At 48.5% G+C, this 23,361-nt stretch overlaps 1 protein-coding gene across 2 annotated transcripts in view; it reads right to left on the bottom strand.

Annotated features, from left to right (window-relative positions):
* The window catches only part of PDIA5 (protein disulfide isomerase family A member 5), a 94,436-nt gene that overhangs the window by 28,303 nt on the left and 42,772 nt on the right, over nucleotides 1–23,361 (bottom strand). For both annotated transcript variants that reach the window (XM_030942101.1, XM_030942103.1), the window contains 5 exons: nucleotides 20,268–20,328; nucleotides 14,927–14,994; nucleotides 7,024–7,115; nucleotides 6,838–6,909; nucleotides 509–645 (listed from right to left, as the gene is read on the bottom strand). In XM_030942101.1, coding sequence (XP_030797961.1) covers nucleotides 509–645; nucleotides 6,838–6,909; nucleotides 7,024–7,115; nucleotides 14,927–14,994; nucleotides 20,268–20,328 — 430 coding nt within the window. The remainder of the gene's footprint in view (nucleotides 1–508; nucleotides 646–6,837; nucleotides 6,910–7,023; nucleotides 7,116–14,926; nucleotides 14,995–20,267; nucleotides 20,329–23,361) is intronic.

The following is a 23,361-nucleotide window of genomic DNA, read 5'->3' as shown; positions in this document are numbered from 1 at the left end:
CGGCTAATTTTTTATTGTAGAGATGGGGTCTTGCTATGTTGCCCAGGCTGGTCTTGAACTCCTGGCCTTAAACAATCCTCCTGCCTCGACCTCCCAAAGTGCTGGGATTATAGGCATGAGCCCCCAGATGAGGCATCAGCCCTAATTTTATTTCCAGGCCCAGTCTGTTCTAGGTAACATCTCAGGGTGCTTCCAGTCTAATTTCTCCAATTCATGCTGACTGGGAGGAAGATGCTCAGAGCTAGGGGTGGTAGAGCCTCACTGAGCTCTAGCTAAGGGACAAATGCAGCCCAATCAGGACTTCTGTGCTGTTTCCATGGCAATGGGGGGTAGGCCATGTGCACTATGAGGGTGGGGACCTTGCCCATCACCACTGCATCCCCCGGCTTAGCACGGGTCCTGGCATCCAACAAATAAGTGCTTCTTGGGTTCACGTTGCAAAGCGCCACGTTCATCCTACTCTGAAAGAGGGAAGGGTGTGGAGGGGGAGGAGCAAAGTTCCACTCACATGGGGCGTGGAACATGACGAGGACAGAGGAGTGTTCCTTCACAAACTGGTCAAAGTCTTCATCGGTCAGGTGATAAACGGAGCCGCCCTCATCTGCCCAGGGAGTCTCAGGGACCTGGGGCTGTGGCGGCTGTGGACTGGAAGACCAAAAACAGGCAGAGCTCAGAGCAGGCCCTGGGGCCTGGGCAGCCCTTCTAATTCCAGCCCCCTGGACACAAAGCTCCCCACAGGCTCAGGATGGCCCACTCCAGGGGCTCAGCCTTTAACAAACCAGAAACTGCCCTCATGGAGGGGTCGTGGGGTGAGTGGTATTGTCCTGCCCACCTCCACCTTCCCCGCAAAGCCCCAGACAGGTACTTAGCTGATATCCTGTTATAAACCGTGGCTTCTGGCTACAGCTCTCTAGATAGCCTAAGAAATCTCACTTCCTCCTGGGAATCTGGGGGCTTGTTAGCTTTCTCAACCTATTTCAAACTTTCAGCAAACTGGAAAGAATAAATAGCAACAGTGAATGGTGACCTTTGGAAAAGCTCACTGTTGTGTTTAAAACTGCCCCCTGGGCAGTGGAGGGGAGGAAGAGGGTACAGAGAGGAGGGAGTGAGGAGGAGAGAGAGAGGCCAGGTATCTGAGAAAGTTCAGATTTAGGCCATGCAAGGGGAAGCTGCCACATAGGGGTGCAGGGAAGGTCGCAGTGAGGGAAGGAAGGCTGGGGGTATCCTAACTATGAGAGTGTGGACGCTACATCACTAATCCTTCCCAGAGGCCAACAACCAACTTACTTAGTTCTCCCAGAAGCCAAATCAACTCTACCACTCATCAGCTGCAAAACCTTAGGCAGCCGCCTGACCTCTCTGGAGCCCGTTTCCGCAGCGTGACTGTGTGCCAGTCCTATGTCATCATCTTGCTAGGAGGAGGGAGGCTTGCAGGGACCCTCCCTTGCTCCAAAGTTCAGGACAAGGCGGCTGGTGGTGACACAGTCTCTCTGCTGCTTTATTGCCACAACTACCCTTGCCAGAGCACCTTAATTGCAGCTTTGAAAAAACCCTCGAGGATGACAAATGTGAAAAGACAACCATTGTGTCCCGCCTTTGAGAGCCTACAGGAGGAAACATTTTAAAGTTCCAGCAGCCAGGGCTGGATAATCCAGAGGGAGCGAAGTGGCTGACACAATGGAAATCTGCCACTCGCTTCCCTCCGCAGAAGCCCGGGTATGATGTCGCCTTCAGAAGCCATCTCTGGCCCTTCTGACTGGGCCCCACTGGCTGCCACGGCCTCCCGGGTCCCAAGAAATGGAAGGAGGCAGGGAGAGGGCAAATCAGTCTCAGCCCATGCATATCCAATGTCAGATGGGACTGGTGACAAAATCAAGCTTCAGAATGAGTCACCAGCCAGACAATGGTCCTAGACAAACATCATGCAATCTAGGTTCCTATACTTGGGCTCAAACTACTGACCCCTCAAAACACTACCAATTCCACTTCAGAGCAATTTATCTTTACAATACACCTGCACATGTGCACAATTATGTGCATCTGAAGGCATTCACTGCAGGTTATTTGTCATAGCGGAGACTGGAAGGACGGCTTAGGTAAAGCTTCTTGGGTTCACGTTGCAAAGCGCCACATTCATCCTACTCTGAAGTAAAGATGCTGTCCATCTACACGAGGCAGGGCTGAGCGCTACAAAGAATGATGTTCTGTACGCACTGATGTGGACAAACTGCTGGAGATGGATGGAACAGTCTAGAATTTGCTAACTTTTGCATTAAAAGGGGGGAGATAAAATATACTTATTCACATTTGCTAATATCTACATAAAGCAACACTCTAAGAACATGAAAGAAACTGGTCTAAGTTGTAAATTCTAGGGTATGGGGGGAGGATAAGAAGGAGGAAAGAAGTGAAAGGGAGACTTTTGAATGTATTCTTTTTAAGAATCTTAAAATTTTGCCAGCCTGCGGAACGGAGTGAGACTCCATCTCCACAAAAATATGAAATAAAAAAATTAGCCAGGCATGGTGGCCTATGCCTGTAGTCCCAGCTACTCAGGAGGCTGAGGCGGGAGGATTGCTTGAGTCCAGGAGTTCAAAGCTGCAGTGAGCTACGATGGCACCCTCTGCACTCCGACCTGGGTTACAGAGCAATACCTTATCTCAAAAAAACAAAAACAAACAAACAAAAAAAAAAAAATTGAATTATGTGAATGTAATCAACTCAAAAACTAAATTTTTAAAAAGTGCAGCAAGTGTACAAATATAGGATGGAGAAGCCATGGCTTTGCAGGAGTACAGGCACCGGAAGGAAATAACCGGAGGAACTTCTAGTTAACCACAGAGGCGAATACACTCTAAAACTGCTAAAATAACAGTTCAGGAGTTTAAAACAAAACACAAAAAACTTTCTGGGCAGAAAAAGCAGAGTAGGGGCCCAAGAACAACACCCACACAGAAGACAAGGCTCTGAAGAGCCCGGAGGCCCACTCCTTGAAGCAGAGTTATAGCCTACAGCTGAGAACAGGAGGTTTAGCGGTCATGGGAGTCGTCAGATCCTCAGATCCTAGGGCGCCTCCCTCTCCCACCCAGGAGACTGGAAGTTTCTTTTCGGGAGAGGACTGGAGAACTGGGCACCGTGATAAGAGGATGTACTGGGAAGAGACGAACTGAGTGGGAGTCTGAACCCAAAACACTGAATGATGCTTTTCACTCCCTGCCTACCCCAGGCTGTGAGCTCCTTGAAGACTGGGCTCTCCCTGACCTCTTTACTAACTCCTGCACCCAATACACAGCAGACGCTCAATACATGCTCGTTGAATAGGAGATTCCTTGAATGAAGGAATGCTCATTTCTCTCATTCGGGGAAAAATGGCTTAAGGAAACGGAAGTGTTTAATTCCGAGAGAGGACATAAAGGAACACAGTGGCTATCGTCAAATATTCCAAATTGCATTAAGAAAAGAAATTCAGATTTGTTTTCCAGGGTCCTGAAGAGGAGAATCAACACTAACAAGTGGAAGCTCCAGAGAAAGAAACTTCAGTTTGGTGTAAATAAGAGTGTTCTGTCTATAGCAGGGGAGAGGGAAAGAAGGCCAAACTGGGAGTCAGAAGACCTGGCCTGAGTCCTGTTTCCTCCACTAGCCACAATCAAACAGCTTAAAACAGTGACAAGACAGTGCACTGTGGTCCTTTCTTTACCTAGCTCTCAGATTCAGCTAGGCTGAGAATGGATGTGAGATGCTTTGTAACTTTATAAAGTACTACCCCAATGCTCCTAGATATAATTTATCACCTAAATCATAAGAGTCATTCGAGCATGAATGGGGAACCTCAGAATGAGTCCAATGGGAGTGAGGAAATGCAAACTTTGAAAGGAGAATTGCTGGGGCAGATTTGATGACTTGTATGTTCCCTTACGATCTGCCTTCATGTGACTGATTTCATGAGCTCCACAGTTTGGGGACAGCAATTGTCCCAGGCTCTCCAGGACTGGGAGGGTCACACAGTCAGACCCTCATCTAAGCGAGATGCACGTACCATAGATGAGAAGACACAACTCTACACATTATGAGTCCAGAAAACTTGGTGTTTGTTAATTCAGTTCACTTCTGGTTGGTATGAAGCTACACAGGCCAAAATGGCCCTGCACAAAATGGATCACTGCTTATGCACCCCTTCCCCTGTCTGCTAGCCCAACTCACCAGTGACAGCTTCAAGGGGCCAATGAGATACGTGGCCATTAGGAACACAAAAGACACCAGCGCCACAATCAACGTATCTACTCCAGAGCCCTCATACACTCAGACGCCAGGGCTGACTCCCTGCCCTGCCTCACCTGGTGCCACCCTTCCCTGGTCCAACCACCAGTGTCACACATTGAAGGGCAGGACCTGGGTCTTCTCTCCTAGGCATTGGAGAGCCATCTGGAGAATTAGCTAGGCTGGCTTCACCTTCATCTTTGTATACTTGGCTGCACAGAAGCCCTGAGCAGCTAAGGGCCAATGGAGAAACCTAGGGAAGCAGGAAAGATGAGGTCACTATTGCCCACCAGGATCTGAGGGGAAACTGGAAAAGGCTTAATCCACTCCGTATGTGGGTTTTTCCGGGAAAACCCACATACGGAGCTGGATCTATGCAGGGGAAATAATAACAATATGCTATCTTTGGGTAATAGGGTGGGGGAGGACTTTTTGTTTAACCACACTTTTAGGTTTTTCTGTAATAAGCCTATCTTAGTTGAGTATCTCTAAAATCAGAAAAGATTTTTAAAAATTAAGCCAGCTGGTAGCAGAATGACATTGCTAGCTCTTGCAGAGGATAAGGCCGTTAACAAGAGCTCCTTCTCGTCCACGGCGGGGGATAGGGGGAAGTAGGAAGTGGGGATGGGGTACCCAGGACCAGAATCTGGAGGCAGCTGTGGGGTGCAGGCCAGCCAGAGCAATGTGGGTGGGGGAGCCGGGATGGGGTACACTGAGAGGAGAGGAGTGAGAGGACGGGGTGGGAGGCTCCAACGGGGAGATAACAACCTAGTTCAGAAACGCCATTGATGTGGTCCCTTTGTCTAGGGTTAGCAGGCAATTCTGAACACTTAAAAAAAACACACAAACCTTATCCTTCCAAAAAAGATATGAGGGTGTTTTGAAATCAGAAAAGGTTAGAGAAGGGAAGGGAAGCAGACAGATTTTATGCTCTGGTGACAAATGAGATTGCTATTTGTTGAGACCTTCTCCCAAAGCAGAATGAGATATGTCTGGCTGGAGGAGAGGACACGCTTATTATCAAATGAAAAAGGAAAACAGGAAAGCAAAGGCCCAGGTTAAGACAATGAACACATGATAATGGGCAGCAGCCTTCCCAGGCGGGGGCTGGAAATGAGGTAGCCGATGGGGACAGAGATGTGAGAACGCTTCCAAGAAATAAAAGATATGATGCAAACATGTGCTAGCACTTGTGTCTTATCTCCTGGGAGTAGGCAGAACAGAAGATGGAGATTCTCCACCTTTAGAAATCTAAGTTTCATGTGCATTTTTTTTTCCTGGTACAAAACCCACCCTTCTTTCCCATTTTGTTGAAAATACGCATTTTCAACCTCTGTATCTTTGGATAACTAATTCTTTAACCCTGGGGTTTGCACACTATGTCCCTAAGGTAACGATGTCAATAAATATCCATTGTGTTAGTAGCCGAGGGGAGGGGGTCTGAGCAGAACTTGAGGAGGCTGAGTTGGACCGTAGGGGCTGCAGGGATCCATCAGGGCCCTGCCACTGCTTACTGGCAGCACCACCCCCTCACTGTGCCTCAGGAACCTCATTCATAAAACGAAGAGAACGGTAACATCTTCCTTACAGTGCTGTTGTGAGGATTAAAATGATAATCCATGTAAAGAGCTTAGAACAGTGTCAGCCACAAAGGAGAGCCCAAAAGACATTGGCTGTTATTATTCCAACACATATGCACAAATACCCATGAAGCAGCAGTGGCTGGTAAGTGCCAAACTCGTGACACACAGAGCGCAGCCTGAGCCAGGTGCGTGCTCAGCGAGGGTGGCCTGGGGAGGATTCCAGAAGGGGACATCGTGAGCCTGTTGTGGAAGTGCTGGTGAGAAGTGGGAATGGGGTGATCTGGCAGCACAAAGCAGCAGGCCTAGCACAGTGGGGGCTCCAGGTAAGGAGGCAGGGGCCAACAGGGTGGTGGGGTTTGGCATTACAATGATCTAACCACGTTATAAAACAGGGATCACAGGTTGCTATGAAGCAATGCCTGTGGGGGTTGAACAGTAAAGCACTCAGCAACCTAAGGCATTAGAATATTTCTTAGTACCTTCACAGCACCTAAGACAGTGCTGTGTTTGAAATAAGTGTTCAACTGACAATTCTATTTTCAGAGAGCCCTGCAGTGGAACCTCTCTCAAACCTGGTAGCCTAGGTGAGAAATACCTCTATCCACCAGATAGATGTGTTGAGGAGAAACTTGATGTGAAATGTGGGAAGATTTCAGAAAGGCCCTGACTATTCCAGAAGAGCTGACAGGCTTAGACAGCCCCTCCCCAATTCCAACCCATGGAGAAGGGAGGTAGGGAAGACAGACTCCACACCCAACACCGAGGCAGGTCTGATCATCACAGGCCAAAGTCACACCAAATGGCTCCTGCAACCTAAATTCCCACAATCCCCATATGACCTAGACTCAAGCCAGAGACAGCTATGTAGGCAGTACCACAATTCCCTTCCTCATTCTCTCCCCCAATCCCCAGCCAGAGCCCTGCGACCCTCAGGCCCAGCAGGTGCCCTGCCCTCTGGGTCCACGCCCCCTGACACACACACACACACCCCACTTACTTCTTCAGCCACTCCAGGATGTCCTCGGCTGTGGACCCATAGTTGTCATACTGGAACAAGAACCGTCCTTTCCTGTGAAACATGGAGAAACAACGTGGGCTCAGTCAGGGATGCAAATACCACCCTGAGATTATGGTCAATCACCAAGGAGGGAGGTGAACTTTAGAAGGAAAGTGGGGGACGTACTCAAAATAGCAGATGGTGGGGAAGCCACGCACGCTGTACTCCTCCTTGATGTTTTCAAATTCAGAGGAGTAGACATTCATCCCGGCCAGCACCTGGGAGGAAGCGGAGAACAGCCGTGTGGAGCCTATGCCCTACAGACATCCTCTAGTCCACACGCCATCTGTCCAGCTGCTGTCCCACCAGAAAGACATGTGGGACAAAGCCCCACAGACTGATGTGCATCAGGGCTGCTGAGAAACAAGGCCAGCGAAGCCAGCCAGGAATCATGACTTGGCGCTGGAGAAGCCAGGCAGCTGGGCCGAGAGCTACACTCCACATGCCTGCTCCCTCTGGCTCCCTGCAGGAAGAACCACCCCAGAGCAACACAAATGTTCTGAGGGTTGCAGAAGAAGCCTGGCCTTGCCATCAACTGCTCTCAGAGAGGGGCCACAGTCAAGGATGTGTTAACGCCTGTTTCTCTGCTCATGTCAACTAGGGTTGTACTCTTTCCTAAGCAATGGAAGTAAGTGGCTTTCATACACCAATTCAGCTCTGCACAACATCCTTAGACACCTTCCTCGATACCTCACAGTTTGCCCACCTAGGCTTGAGTGTGACGTTTTCAAATCTCACACTTATATGTGGCCAGGGAGACTGTGTGGTTCTCATAACACAACATGAGAAACGAGGCACCTGCCTAACTCTCCCCCCTCTAGGCCGTGCTGTGTCTCCCCAGTGTTTCCTCCTGTTGGTGACCATTACCCACAGCCTGGCTGGATCATCATCTCAGAATTCTGAACATATTCTGGCTCCAGGGGTCCACATGTCCACTATCCCTGAATCAGAAAGAGTATTTTAGTAGCTGGGTAACTGATGATGTAGCTAAATACTAAGACTGACTCAAATAAAGAATCCCCTAAAAATCCCTCTGCAGTGGCATGATCATAGCTCACTGTACCCTCTAACTCCTGGGCTCAAGCAATCCTCCCCCGTCAGCTTCCTGAGTAGCTGGGACCACAGGCGTGTGCCACTATGTCTGGCTAATAATTTTTTTCTTTTTGGTAGAGATGAGGTCTTGCTGTGTTGCCCAGGCTGGCTTCCAACTCCTGGGCTCGAGCGATCCTCCCCCTTCAACCTCCCAAAGCACCAGAATTACAGGCATGAGCCAGCATGCCTAGGCAGGACTTTGAATCTGTTTTCACCAGAGAACGTAGCTAGAATGGCCAGACACACAAAGGATGTTCCACAAAGCAGAGTGGCATAGAAGCGAGGGCAAAGTAAGTTAAAAAAAAGCCAGCAGCAGTTACAGAAGCAGAGAGAAGAAACCCAGGAAGCTGGACTTCACTGAATAATATATAAGGACACACACAGAGAGAAAAATAGTGGTTTCAGCGGACAATAAACTTGATTGCAAAGACAGCTTCCACCTATGAGTCATGTGACCTTGGGCAAGTCACTCACCCTCACTGAGGCCCCTTGCTGGAAGATGTGAACATCACAGGGCTCTTTAGACAACTAAATGAGATGAGAGGTTTTAGCACAAAACTGGAGCTCAGTAACTGTCATCTTCCTACCAAGTCTTCCTGGTGATGGGAGCCACTGTGCCTCTGGCCTCTCCATTCCTAGGGGCACCTGGATATCTTTCCAATTGTTTTAAGTCCCGAGCACAAGGCCTCACATACAGCAAGGACACAATAAATGCTCACTAAATCACTGATTTTTTTTTCCTAACCCATTTTAGGATGCAGTAAATAATACAGGAAGAATAAATTTGAATTCAAATTTACTTGAAGCCCTGGAATGTTCTATAAAAGTCATTCTGCTCATTTCCCAGACTGCTCCAGTGGCCTGTTCCAGTAATATTTGTCTACTTTAAAAGTCCTTTTTTTTTCTGCCTAATTGATCTCCCCAGTGTCAGTGCACATTCACCACAGATTAATCTTACATGTCCTCCTCGCTCATTATATCACTTCCCTACACAAAACGTTCCAATTTCATTGAATATAGGCGAAAATCCAGCTCCATATTCAATGCCCATATGTTACCTATTTCATTTTTGAATCTTTCTTTCTTACAAAACTCTTCATTGTACACCTGTTAGGGTCTAGATTTTTTATTCTCCTAGGAACAAGACAGTCGGAGATTTCTGCACAGGAAGGAAGTTGGGCCGTCTGCCTTCTCAGACATCTTGCTGAGTGCAGCAGCAACATGGTGTAGTGGCTGGAAGCATGGGCTCGGGATGCCTGGGTTTGAGTCCCGATTCCCTATGTGGTCGTGTATTTCCTTCAAAGAGTCACAGTTGTCTCTGTGTCTCACTTTTCTCATCTGCAGCCGCTTCATGTGGTTGTTGAGAAGATTCAATGAGATAATACAAGGAAAGTATCAATAACACTCAAAATGTATTAGCTATTTTTGTTACTAGGACTAGGAGGTGCTCTATTTCTGCCCACATTTCTGGAACACTTGCTGTTCTCTCCTGGTCCCCACTTGGTGCCTTTCAGTCCCCTTGCTGAGGCTACCCATCCCTCACCTCCTGGAGACCCCCAGACTCACCCATCCCTTAAGGCAAATCAAACCTCACCTCTCTAGGCAGACTTTTCAAACCACCTTTGCTTGGGGTGAGCTCTTAATTCTCCAAGTTTCTGTAGCACTTTTGTGCCACTTTGGGGGCATCTATTAGTTAATGAGACAAAGGTTTTTGAACAACTACATACAAACACTCTCTGGAGTTAGAATTTGTGAAGTCAAACGAGGCGAAACACCTGGTCTCGGCCTACGGAGAAGATAAGAACACAGCCTCCCCCCTCCCCACCGCCATCTGCATGCTTGGGGCCACTCAGCTGGCGTGACATGCTCTTCTGGGTGTTCAGCCCTGCTGCCAGGAATCATCACGGCAGCTTCTCAGCGTAGGCTGTATGTGAGCTTGCACTCAGAGGAGAGTAAGATTTCAACAGACGTCCCGGGATGGGCAACTGGAGGCAAGGCAAAGAAAGATGTGGCCCAAGAAATGGAGCACATTTCCTTCTAACTGGAAGGCAGGATACACAGAAAGGAGAAGACATGAGAGAAAAGGCTGAATGAGTTGGCCAGAATCACTTTGGGAAAGGCTTGAAATGCCTGAGAAATCAGGACTGTATTCAGGAAGTGATGGAGACCTCCCGAGGGTTTCTAAGTAAGAAAGCAATCTGCAACCCAGTTGCATCTCTCGAAGCAGAAGGACGAGCTATGAGGGAATGCTGTGGTCGGGAGACAAGTCAGCAGCCTTTGGCAACCAGTTAGCATGGCCCACTAGCGCGTGGACAGGACTGGTGGGCAGGGAGAGGATGAAGGGTGCATGAGGAAGATGCCTGATGATGCCTCAGTAAAGAGATGTGGGGGTGAGGGGCGGGGAAAGAGCCTGACCCCTGGGGAAAGGTCTTAATGCAAAGTTCACAGTCTGCCAGATGGAAAGATACTGAATTTTCAGACATGCATTTGAGACACAAGTGAAAAAATCCAGATGGAGATGTGAAGCAAGCCATCTGACATGTGACACTGGCACTTAGGGGAAGGACTCGGGCTCCACAGAGTTATGTTTTGTTGAAGCTATGGACAGAGATGCAGTCATTGGAGGGCAAACCATAATAAGACAAACCCTTGCTCCAATGTGTTAACAGGAAAGCGGAACCTTGGGAGCACCCCCATCTAGCCGGTGGGAGGAACATGGTGCAGGGCAGCTGTAGGGAAGAGAGGGGATCAGTCATCTTTGTCTGTGAGCGCTCTGTGGGGTACAGGGCTTCTTCCGCACAGCCCATTTGTTCCTCACCACAACCCAGTGAGGTGGGCAGGGTTGGCATTATCATCTCCATTTTATAGATGGAAAAATGGAGGCTCTAAGGCTAAGGAACTTGGACCAAGATCTCCCAGCTGGTTAGCACGAACCAGCACTAGAGCCTGGTCTGTACAAATCTGTCGTCATGACGGTTCTATTTCATGGTGTTTATACCCAGACTGGCCCATCATGGCCGAGGTCCACCAAAGACTGGCAAAGCTCAAAGGCTCAGTGCAGATGTCAATAACTGGCAAGGCTGGGAAGAGGCAGATGGAGACAGGGCTCATTCTAACGGTTGCTCTGAGATAGGGGGCAGCGTGGCTGCTAATGAGGATGTCAATTAGCAGGAGTAGATGGGACAGATGCGATGAGTCACTAGACGTCAATGACAGCAAAAAAGAGGCAGCCCTAAGTTTGGAAATGGCAAAGGCTGTGCATCCCTGACCTGGCATGCCTTCCTTCCTAATGATATCATCAGGTTGAATACCTCCCAAGAAATCTGTAGAGGAGGAAGATTTTTTTTTTTTTTTTGAGACGGAGTCTCGCTCTGTCACCCAGGCTGGAGTGCGAGGAGGAAGATTTTTGACCCTTGCCAGAGACAGAGCCAGCCATAAAGGCTCAAAGATGACAGAGATGAAGAGGAGACAGAAGGCCCTAATCTAGTTGTGTTTAGCAGCGAGGAGGAGGATTTCTGGGGAACAGCAGCCCATTTATTAGTCCCACCTCTTCTCTGTGTGTGAAAACAAAAAGCAATTGACACCTGTGGTCACTCAACCCCTCTAGCCCGGTCCCCAGTTTCTGGTGAGCTGCCCCTGCAGAGTAAGGCCCTAGCCTCTAGGGGCCTCCTACATGGGTGATGCCTGCAGTGGCCAGGGCCCTTTCCCCTTTATGTAGCTGGGAAAGGGCTAGAACTTTCCAGAAGATGCTTTTCTAGGAAATGAAAGCGAAAATAAAACAAAACAAACCCAAGCAAGAAAATATACAAACAAAGAAATGAGTTTACACAACCCAGATGTCTTAGGCCAAGGCAGCCAACACCTGGTCACAACTTGACTTGCCCAGCTTTGTAGACAATGCCCCTGACTTTTCTGTAATGTTGAGGGAATTAGAATGGGTAACTTTTATATTTCTAGACCTGGGCCAGGCAGGAGAAGCTGAAATTCATTTTTTCTTTTTTTTTTAGAGACAGGATCTCACTCTGTTGTGCAGAGCATGGCACAATCATAGCTCACTGCAGCCTTAAACTCCTGGGCTCAAGCGATCCTCCTACCTCAGCCTCCCAAGTAGCTAGCATTGACTACAGGTGTATGCCATTGCACCCAGCTAATTTTTAAAATTTTTTGTAGACATGGGGTCTCACTGTGCTGCCCGGGCTGGTATTGCCTCAAGTGATCCTCCTGCCTTAGACTCCCAAAGCACTGGGATTACAGGCGTGAGCCACCATGCCCTGCCGGAAGCTGGTATTCTGAACTTGAGTGGTCTTTGCAGTTAACCTTATAACCTGTCCCACAAATGTCCTTCTCACTATGCTTCTGGCCTTAATAACAAATGCTCTGAATTCCTTTAAAAGAGAGGACCATCACTCTTAATATAGAGCTTAAAATAAAACATACCCACCAGGAGTGATGAGCCACAAGCCTATTCATTCATTGGCAAATACCGGGTATCTAATGTGAGCTTGGCCCTGTGCTATGTGCTAAAGAAATAGACATGAACACGACTCCCTTGCCCAAGAAACTCACATATCATAATTAGTTTCAAGTGCTGAACAAAGTGATCTGGAACAAAAGCAAAGATGAACATATCTGGCTGTGCTTGACAGGGACAAGCTCTGTGGCAGTGTGGGAGGGGACCTGGAAGAATACTGAGTTTGGCAGTGGATGCAGCATTGGCTGAGAATGGCCCACGAGATGCACCAAGACTGGCACCAAGTCCTCTTCTGCTTCAGTGGGTCTAGCCAGGATAACTTGTGATCTGATTTGGGGCTGAGCTATTTACCTTCAACAGCACAGAATTTGGGAAGTTGAGCTGAGCAGATTTCTAAGTGTATGCGGGAGTAGGCAGAGAAAATACTGTGGGTAATTAATTCTTTTCTCCAGGCTAAATAATCTCAAAATATGGTATCTATTGAGGTCCCAATAATGTGAAGTGAAACTTCCCTGGAGTGATGTATGTGTGCCCCAAGACCAAATGTCTCCAGGCAAGTTACTAAGAATTCATTAGTGAGAAGCAAGCAGGACCTCAGTGTCACCCCAGAATGAGGTCAAAAGAGAAAGCATTGGCTTTCTGCAGCCCCATCTTGCAGCTGGAGAGCAGGGCCATCGCCATGCCCAGGTGCTGCCACTTAAACTTTTTAAGTTGACTTTGAGCTAATCACCACTTAATTTGATCCACAAAGATCATGATGCAGTTTCAGGACCTCAGATCTCCCTTAATGGGGCTTTGGCCACACCACTGAGATGGCTCCTCTCGATAACCTTTCATGAAAGATGTATGGATTTTTCCACGCTCCCTAGAGGAGCCAGCAGCTGTTTTTATGTTGCCATCAAAACAAGATACTTCTGCTACTTGGGGAAAGTGCAAAAATGGACAAACAGAAATCAAAAAGAATTAGAAGCAGGATCCCAGAGAGGTATTTGTACACCTATGTTCATTGCAGCATTATTCGCAGCATCCAAGAAAGCTGGAAACAACTCATCAACAGATGAGTGTGTGAAGAAAATATGGTACGTACATACAGTGGAATATAATTCAGCCCTAAAAAAAGAAGGAAATCCTATGACATGCTACATGGATGAAACTTGAGGATATAATGCAAAATAAGCCAGTCACAGAAGGACAAATACTATATATTCCACTCATAGGAGTAACTTAAAATAGTCAAAATCATAGAAATAGGCCTGGCTAGACGGCACACCCCTGAAGTCCCAGCTACTCAGGAGGCTAAGATGGGAGGATTGCTTGAGCCCAGGAGTTCAAGTCCAACCTGGGCAACATAGTGAGACCCTGTCTCTAAAACAGACAGATATATATACATATATAATCATAGAAACAGAAAGTAGAAAGGCAGTTTATCAAGGGCAGGGGTGGGATGAGAAGGCAGAATTCATATTTAGTGGGTATAGAATTTCAGGTTTGTAAAATGAAAAAGTTCTAGAGAAAGGTTGCACAACAGTGTAAATATACTCAACACTACTGAACTGTACATTTAGAAATGACTAAGATAGTCAATGTAATGTTACATGTTTTTTACCACAATGAAAAAATAAGACACAAGGCAGAGAACAAAAAAGTCTGGCAGGGTGGGGGAACACAGAGGTACCAGGGAGCATTTGGTGACTGACCCTTGGCCCTTCTGGATAATGTCTGTACCCCCTCCCAGCTCTCTTCTCCCCCGCAACACTCCTTGTTCCCCTTTTACCTCTCTGCCCCACCCCAGCTGCTCCTACTTCTCTGAAGGCCCACTTCCTTAGTGGCTTCTCTTCCTCCTCCTGTAGAGGTGGGCATCCTTAGGACACGTGTCTCCATTCTGCCTATCCTTCCCTACACTCCCTCCTGGGAGAATGCCTGCATTCCTAGGTGTCTCGCTCCCCATCCAGACCCACCTCCTCCTCCTCTGGTTTCCACCATTCTTCTCGCCCCACAGGAACCACAGAGCCTGGGAAGCCTAGACAGGCCGTCACCTCTGTGAGCCCCCTTTATGCTTCTGGTCCACCCCTAAGGTCATCGCACCCTCTTCTTTGCCATTGGGCTCCCCAACAGCTGCCTCAGCTCACTTTGGAGCCTAGCCCTCAAAATTCTGGACTCATGATGTTCTGACCTTGGTCCCTTGTCCCCTGACGATGCCACATGTGCATCTTGCTGGTGTCCTATTTTATCACTGGCCTTTGGCAGGTGTCAAACTCTCCTGGTCCTAGCAACTTGGTGGAGTTCTCAACCTTCACAGAGAACAGGTCTCTGAGCTCCAAGCAAAGCTTTGGTTCAGCAATGGCCCAGGCAGCAGGGTCAGCCATCCTCACCATTTCAAAACCTGTCTCCACCCCACCCCCAGCACCCTTCCTCTGCCAAGTCCAAGAGTGACCCAGCCCTGCCAGGCAATGGTGCCTCACTTACGGCGTGGCCTCGCAGCTGAGTTGCAGCCTTCTGGAAATGTGGCATCATCCTCTTGCACATGCTGCACCCTGGTCACAGGCAGGAGAGAGACCACATCTGGTTACAGAGATGGCTGAGCCCTTGCACTCTGCCCTGCCTCCCCATGGCCATCCTCTACCCAACAAGTAGAGGCCATCCTCTACCCAACAAGCTTATCCAGCCTTGAGAAGCTCAGGACTATTCCAGACCCTGGGAACACAAAAGGAACAGGAGGCGGGAGTCCCGGCCCCCAAAGAGCTTACAGTATCAGTGGTGCAAAACAAGGCACTGCCCAGCAACCACTCATAAATGTTGAACTGAAGAAACAAACCTGACACGATGGGAGAAGAGCAGAGCCCAGAATACTTCAGTGCTGATAATGAATTCAACAGAAATTCAGAAAACCAGAACAGGTGTCAAGAGAGCAACTGCTGCGTGCACAGCGAAAAGCCACTCCTCACTACCCAGGCAGGGCCTGCAAATGAGCCAGAGTCAAACGCCATTATGAAGAAAAACGTGTGACCACGAATACAATCACTTTTGGAATGTCCATGCCTCCTTTCTCTTTCATTAACAAGGATAATTAAGCAATGACCGGAGGCAGGCTGACCGTGAACAGTGCTGGCTCTGGCCCGTGGGAAGAACAACGGGCCAGGAATCGGGATGCCACGCGGACTCTGATCTTTGCTCAACTTGCTGAAGGCCTTGGAGAAGTCACCTCCTCTCCCTGGGCTGTTTCTTCTGGCAGATGAGGGGGGCTGGACCACACAACCTCAGGCCCCTTCCAGCTCTGACAGCAAAGGATTCTGCGTGCGATGGCCTTGGCTCAGCCCTCCGGGGCTCTGTGATCTACCATGGTCACACTCCTCTCCTAGTGGTGAAGACCCACAGCCTTGATAGGGGGCCTTGACCTCCTGGGTTCAAGCGACCAGGAAGGCCAGGTCCCATACATCCACTAAAACATCAGAGTGACCTTAAACTCCTTCCCTTCAACCAGAGCAGACCATGTTTCAGCACCAATCCCACAGGACATGAGCAGTTTCTTCAGACAGCAGTGATTCTGAAGTGCCAGGCTATTACCCTTTCTGACCGCCTCTCTGCTACAAAACAGGGCTTAAGATGCATCTGAAGACCATAGAATCAAAGCTGCCTGGAACCATGTGTCAGGCTGATCTCAGCTTGGCACAGCGGGCAGAGGGTCCATGTGGTGACAGGCAGCCTAGCTCCAATCCATGCTTAGCTGACGCCTAGACAGGCTGTGAAGCCAGAAGGCCAACATTCCTTCTGGGTCACCAGAACCTCTCCAGCACCAAGCCTATTGGACAAGATGCAGACACAGGACATTTGGCCATGAGGCTCCAAAAATGCCCCACAGCCCCCTCCTGACATTCCTGACAGGTGGACTCACACACACCCCAGTACGTGAACCCTGGGCTTAAGTTCTGCCATCAGTCCTGGCAGGAGAGAAGGGGCTGTTTTGAGGCCAGACCGCAGTGGGAGCCTGCCGAACCTGCCCTCAGAAGGTAAGAGGCACCTCTCCTCAGGACCTGCCACCTCAGTGCGAACACCACCAGCAGCATGAAGGAAGGAATATGACACTTGTCAGGGGCATTGTTCCCACTGTGGGGATTCAGAGAGAGGAGAACAGAAGCAGGAACAATGCTCTGGGAGAAATGCACCGGGTAGAAAACAGGAGGCTGCAGGTGGTGCAGAGCAAGGAGCTCAGCTCTGGGAAGAACGAGGCCAAGACCGAGGTCTGCATCTCCCCATAACTCCCGCTGGCTGGGTGATCCTGGGCAAGTGGCCTGGGCTCTCCAAGCCTTGGCTTCCTTATCTGTGCAGTGGGGATAGGTGCCCCGCAGGTGTTAGATAGAGCTGGGGAATGTTCAGTGCCTGCAGAGACATCTTAGTTCAACACCAGGCCTGAGAACGTGCTTCCCGGTCCGTGGTGGGGGAAACACTTCCAGTGAGGGAAGAGGACGTCGCTCCACTCCCCAGGAAGGAAAATAAAGCGGGGGACACCTGCAGCCTTTCACTCATTCTTTGCTCAGTGACTTGAGTCTGACGCCCACTGGGCCACACTCATCTATGAAGAACTTTATTTACTATCTGTCTCCACAGTGTGGCCTCTCTCTTCCTGTTCTGCCTGTTTGCAGCCTGCAGCAACAATACCCTGAAATGGGGGATAAGTCGGCCAGCTGTCCCAGTGGGCAGGGCCAGCGGTGCTGGGTGGAGGTTACTGGTGGGGGAAAGGTGATGGAGGAGGAGTAGGAAACCACAGGCCAAGGCAGTTTCCAATTTAACTTTACCAAAAATAGAGCTGGCCCTGTGATTCCTGAGTTTATCTTCTAGCTGATTCCACTGGGAGAAAGGGGGAGAGGTAAGACTAATTATCACTCTCAAACCCCAAAAGTCAGAGTAGTCAGCCTTTCTATTTTATCATTAATTCAGAAAGCAAACCTGGGGAGCCAGGTTCCTTGTCACCACCGAAGGTTCCCACTGCCTTTGGGCCCATTCACCCCACGTGTGACCAAAGGGTCACAGAGTCCTAATAGACGTCCCAGTTAGGGAACTGCTGTGTATCCCAGGAATCAGCTGAATGTTGATGCCATGAAGACTTGATTAGACTAGTGTGCTAAAAGCACAAGCTTGTTTCATTTTGTAAAAAAACATACACACGTGTATAATCAAAAGAAGAGTCCTGAGGTTCCTTGGGACCTAGGAGTCCAACCAATCTGACCCTCTACCAAAAGTTTAACTTAACCTCCGAGTTTTCTCCTCCCTCCCCGACCACCAATAAGCTTTGTGATTCTGTGAGGTACCTAACTTCCCCTGCCCCAGCTTTCTCTTTTGTAAAGATGATAACTGTGCTCGCATCTCTGTTGTGAAGGGTGGGATGAGCACACTGCCACACAGCCTGGGTGCGTGGCGGGATAGGGCACAGCATGCAGGCGCAAACTGCCAGTGCACCACTTCTAAATGACTAATGGCATCACACTGAGACCTGCCTGGTTACACCTGGATGCTGTCTTGTGGCACATGCTGCATGTTGACATACACTGCGTTTTACAGCTTCATTTAACCAATGTGTTGCATCCCGAAGGACTTTAAGATACACCAAAGGAGGCCCATCCTCTAGGATCTGTGTGGACAAGGATAATTCCTAAAGCAATTCACAGCTGGGTAGCTAATAATATTCCTCCACAAAGAAACAAAAAGGGGTGAAACCAACTAAAGAACATTAATAAAGAGAAGGAGGGAGGGTTACAGTAGCTACCATTCAGGGCAGAGCTGGATTTATAGCAAGTGAGACACCAGGGCTTTCTCCCACAGGTGAGCACAGCCCTGGGGCCAGCGAGGAGGCCTGGGGAGGAGGCTGAGACTGGAGGACACCCAGCAATCAAAACAGGGCTGGGAGGGCTGGACACAGTGTCTCACGCCTGTAATTCCAGCACTTTGGGAAGCCGAGGTGGGGGATTACCTGAGGTCAGGAGCTCGAGACCAGCCTGGCCAACATGGCAAAACCACATCTCTACAAAAAATAAAAAAATTAGCTGGGCGTCATGGCGGGCACCTGTAGTCCCAACTACTTGGGAGGCTGAGGTAGGAGAATCATTTGAACCCGGGGGGTGGAGGTTGCAGTGAGCTGAGATGGCACCGCTGCATTCCAGCCTGGGCAACAGAGCAAGGCTCTGTCACAAAAAACAAACAAACAGTGAGCTGAGATGGCACCACTGCATTCCAGCCTGGGCAACAGAGCAAGGCTCTGTCACAAAAAACAAACAAACAAACAAACCAAAAACAGGCTAAGGAAAGGCTGCTGTTATGGCGAATAAACTACTGGCTCAAGTCAGGCAGAACCACCAGAGTGCCACAGAGGGGCATCCGGCAGGGGGCGTCATCCCCAGGGCACAGATGGGAGGAACCATTGCAAATAACTCAGGAAGTGGGATTCGAGATGGGCTTTCATGAGCAAACAGAACTCTCGTTTGCTATGACAAACCAGAGCCTATGACACCCTCCTGAGCCACGCACACACCTGGGCTCACCTGCCTTGCATCATATACAGCCCCTCTGTCACCACAGCCTTCAGGGAGACACTGACCCTGCTGGCTTCATGAAGGGCCGATGCAGCTCACAGAGGCAGCACAAAGGGCCTTGCCAGGCTCAAATCCAGGGTTATTTTCAACCTGTGAGTTGGGACCCATTAGAATGTGGAGGTGCCCAGACAGTGAGTATTTGAGGCTCTGCAGGTCACACTGTCTCTGTTATAAGTACTCAACTCTGCTGGTATAGATCGTGAGCACCCACAGACATCACATCAATGTATGGCCATGGCTGGGTTCTAATAAACCTTTACAAAAAGAGGCAGCTGGCCCGTGGGCCATAATTTGGTGACCATTTGTCAGAGAGTTATGAAGCAGTAGGAATAATCAATAATTTTTAAATAAAACAGAACAGAAAATAGTAGGCATTACATTTGGTAAACAACAGATGGCAATAGTAAGGGCAAGAGTGGTTTTGCAAAACTTTTGTTTCAGCTTATTTGCATATAATTTATATATACTTTTAATACTGAGTTGCAATATAAAACATTTTTAATTCTGTGAAATTCAGTCAAAAAATTTGAAAGCTACTACTGTGATCCAGTCCCTTCTCTTACAGATGTGGAAACTGAGACCTAGCGAGGTGAAGGACTTGGCCAAGCTCACCCGGCTTGCTGGTGGCACAGCTGGGATTCAAACCCACATGTTCGGGCTGTCATCTGAAAGATCCTCCTGCCATTTCCACATCCTCCTGCCTCAAACAGGGACTGAGCCCAAATCCTGGAACCCATTTCTCTCTGCTCCTGGTTCCCCGATCCTCCCAGGTGGCACCTGCAGAGGATGCCAGCAGAGGATGCAGGAGTCAGAGCTAGACGAGCTGCTGCCCCAGAGGTGGGCCAGGCTCTGGACCACGACCCCATGCCTGAGGGGTGGAGAACAGCCACAGGGTGACCAGCACGGAGGCATGGCACCACCAGCAGGAAACGGGACATGGCTGGGGAAGGTGGAGCTGACCAGACAGGGTGGAGCTCTGGATAAAGAGGGTAGAAGGACACAGATTCTAGTGGAGACAGAGTGCAGGGCGGACAGCAGGAGGGGAGGAGCCAGATGAAAAGGCAAAGACCAAGGAAAAGAGGAGCAGATGGAGAGATGAGTTTCAGCATTCTAAGTGAGGAACCCGGGCTAGTCCCCCCAACCCCACCCGCAGCCCCCACCCGCCTCCCTCCCACAAAGAGACTAAACAACTAACTCTGGCCCAAGGGAGAAAGTTCACTCACAGGGGGCATAAAACATGATGAGGAGCGGTTTCTCTTCCTTCTTCAGGAGCCGTCTGAAGTCCTGAGGCACAAAAAGAGAATACCAGCAGCTCACACACAACACAATAACAGGATGAGACCCCCTCCCTGACCCTTCTGCACACAGCGGGGGTGAAGGGTAGGGATGGGGAGGGGAGCAGGAGTGAGCACTTCAGAAAGTACATGCTGGTAGCTGATTTGTGGGTGGGGGCAGAGCCGCGGCAGGTCCGGAGCTGGAAGAACCACAGAGATGATCTATTTGAGACCACCCTCGTGTATTACAGATGGGAAAACTGAGGCCCCAAGCTAACAAATGGCTTTGGCCACCTGGTGAGAGGGAGTCGTGAGGTCCAGGCTGCTGGCTTTCCTTTCAGTTCCACCTGAACAGTTCAAAGATGGCAAAGAGCGGTTTTTGTCCCATGGGGTTGTTGAATAGGCTGCCCCTTCCTGTGACTTACACAGCGGTTTTGTCGTGGTGCGGATGGCTGTTTTCATGTGTGCCCGACTTGGCCAGATGGGGATCCGCTCACTGTGGGAAGAGGGGTTAACCCATACCCACTAATCTCTTGCTAATCTCTTCTCAGGCTCCAGCTGTGCCACCACCATCCTTGTCCCCAGGAGTCCACCGAGCACACAGGGCAGAAGGAGGGGGCCTGCTCCACCCTCCAGGAGGTTACAGGCAAAATGGATTTGTAAAACCCTTAGAACAGTGCCAGGCGTGTTATTAAGCAATACATAATGATTTGTTAGATACGTACAATAAAGGCAAAAAGACAAATGGCCACACAGTGCTCATGTAAAGACTTGAGTGTGTGAACAGGGTAGAGAGACTTTTCTTCCAACGAGAGCCAATGATGGATGGCAAAAAGCAACTCCATCAAGGACTGCAGTGAAGCACGATGATAAGAGCATATTTTGATTAAAGTAAGCTGCTCAACCACATTTTACAGAAGAAAATGAGAGGGTTTTCTCTTTTGAATAATAAGGAAAGTAAGAAAATTTCAAAATGCAGCTTTCTGGCAGCAAGAAGGCATTAGGTAAATAAATGATGGCACATCCAGCACAATGGGATACTACTACATCATTAAAGCTGATAAAGAGGAGTGTTTAATGTCACAATCAGATGTGCACGGTGCACTAAAGCGGGGGGAAGCAAGTTACAAAACAGCATATAAAATGTAATGACATCTTTGTGAGTAAAAACATTATGTACACATTACCTTGAAAGCCTAGAAGAGTACAAAAATATCAGCAGGCATCTCTCTCAATGTAAAGGTATGGGGTGATTTATTTTTTTTCTTTATGCTGAAGGTGTATTTTCTAAATTTTCAACAATGTGCATTAACTTAAAATTTTTCAGTTAGTTTAAAAAAAAGATTAAATTTTTGTGGATATCCAAAACACTAGAATAAATTCTAGAAAAGTTTACCCTTGTTTACATAACTAGAGATAGGGTTAAGACACTAATTTTCAAACAAATTTTGTTTGCACTAATTTCCAAACAAAATTAGTAACCAAGATATTTAACCCTAACTAGAGGTACAGGATGCAAACACTGCTAAAATTGTCTTCTGGAATTTCTGGAGATAAAAGCTAGTAAAAGATATGAGAAGAGATTTTCATTGAGCCTATAGCAATTTGGTTTCATATCCTGAGTAGTAACAGATATTACATTCAAAGATGCTTAATTACCTTCACAAAGTATGAAATTCCAAGCCTACAAATTGAATCAGCAATTCAAACTTGAATTTGGAATTTTTCATTATTTATGTGGACATTCTATTAGCAGACAACCAGCTATACTTCTTATTTCCATAGGAGAGAAAAGAGCACAAAGCAGAACGAGAGGATTCGCTACAGGTGTGAAAGAAATATTTCCGATCGATATTCCTACAGTTACAGAAGAACAACCTTAGGAAGGTTAGGACGTTGTATCTGGGGGAGGAAGGCACCAGGCAATCACTTTCCAGAGGGGCTCTCAACATTCATCATCACAGGAGCAGCTCTCCGTTTAGGCTGTTTGTATTTCCATGGTTCTAGGCACATGTGCCACTCTCTCCTGGCACTTGCCCCTCTTACGCTTTTTTTTTTTTTTTTTTTTTTGAGAATGAGTCTCGCCTTGTCACCCAGGCTGGAGGCAATGGCATGATCTTGGCTCACTGCAACCTCCGTCTCTCAGATTCAAGCAATTCTCCTGCCTTAGTCTCCCCAGTAGCTGGGATTACAGGCATGCGCCATCACGCCTGGCTAATTTTTTGTATCTTTAGTAGAGATGGGGTTTCACCATGTTGGCCAGGCTGGTCTCGAACTCCTGACCTTGTGATCCACCTGCCTCGGCCTCCCAAAGTGCTGGGATTACAGGCGTGAGCCACTGTGCCCGGCCTTAAAGATGTCTTTTTAAAAAACATGTGGGCCCGGCGCGGAGGCTATCACTATGTTGCCCAAGCTGGTCTTGAACTCCTAGCCTCAAGCAATCCTCCTACCTCAGCCTCCCAAAGTGCTGGTATTACAGGCATGGGCCTCTGTAACTTGCCTGTTGACTGTACTCTTAATGCTTGTTGGCACAAAAGAAAATGATGACTTTTTTTAACTTTCTGGAGGAAAGTAAAATGTGTCATCATTGTAGGCCAACCAAGTGGATCAGTGGTGATTCAAATTAAGGGTTGGGCACAACATTTTCTGGGATACAAAGAGCCAGTATTGTCATCTTGAAGATGTCTTTTTTTTTTTGAGACAGAGTCTCACTCTGCCACCCAGGCTGGGGTGCAGTAGCATGATCTTGGTTCACTGCAGCCTCTGCCTCTGGAGTTCAAGCAATTCTCGTACCTTGGCCTCCCGAGTAGCTGGGATTACAGGCATGCGCCACCACGCCCGGTTAATTTTTGTAATTTAGTAGACATGGGGTTTCACTATGTTGGTCGGGCTGGTCTTGAACTCCTGACCTCAAGTGATCCACTCGTCTCCACCTCCCAAAGTACTGAGATTACAGGCGTGAGTAAAAAATTAAAAACTAGCCAGGCATGGTGGCATACGCCGGTAGTCCCACTTACTTAGGAGGCTGAAGCAGGAGGATTGC

The sequence above is a fragment of the Rhinopithecus roxellana genome, chromosome 1 (genome assembly GCF_007565055.1).
Source record: "Rhinopithecus roxellana isolate Shanxi Qingling chromosome 1, ASM756505v1, whole genome shotgun sequence".
NCBI classification, from domain to species: domain Eukaryota; kingdom Metazoa; phylum Chordata; class Mammalia; order Primates; family Cercopithecidae; genus Rhinopithecus; species Rhinopithecus roxellana.
Note: the sequence above shows the minus strand (reverse complement) of the source record. Positions and strands in the feature narration are given on the sequence as shown.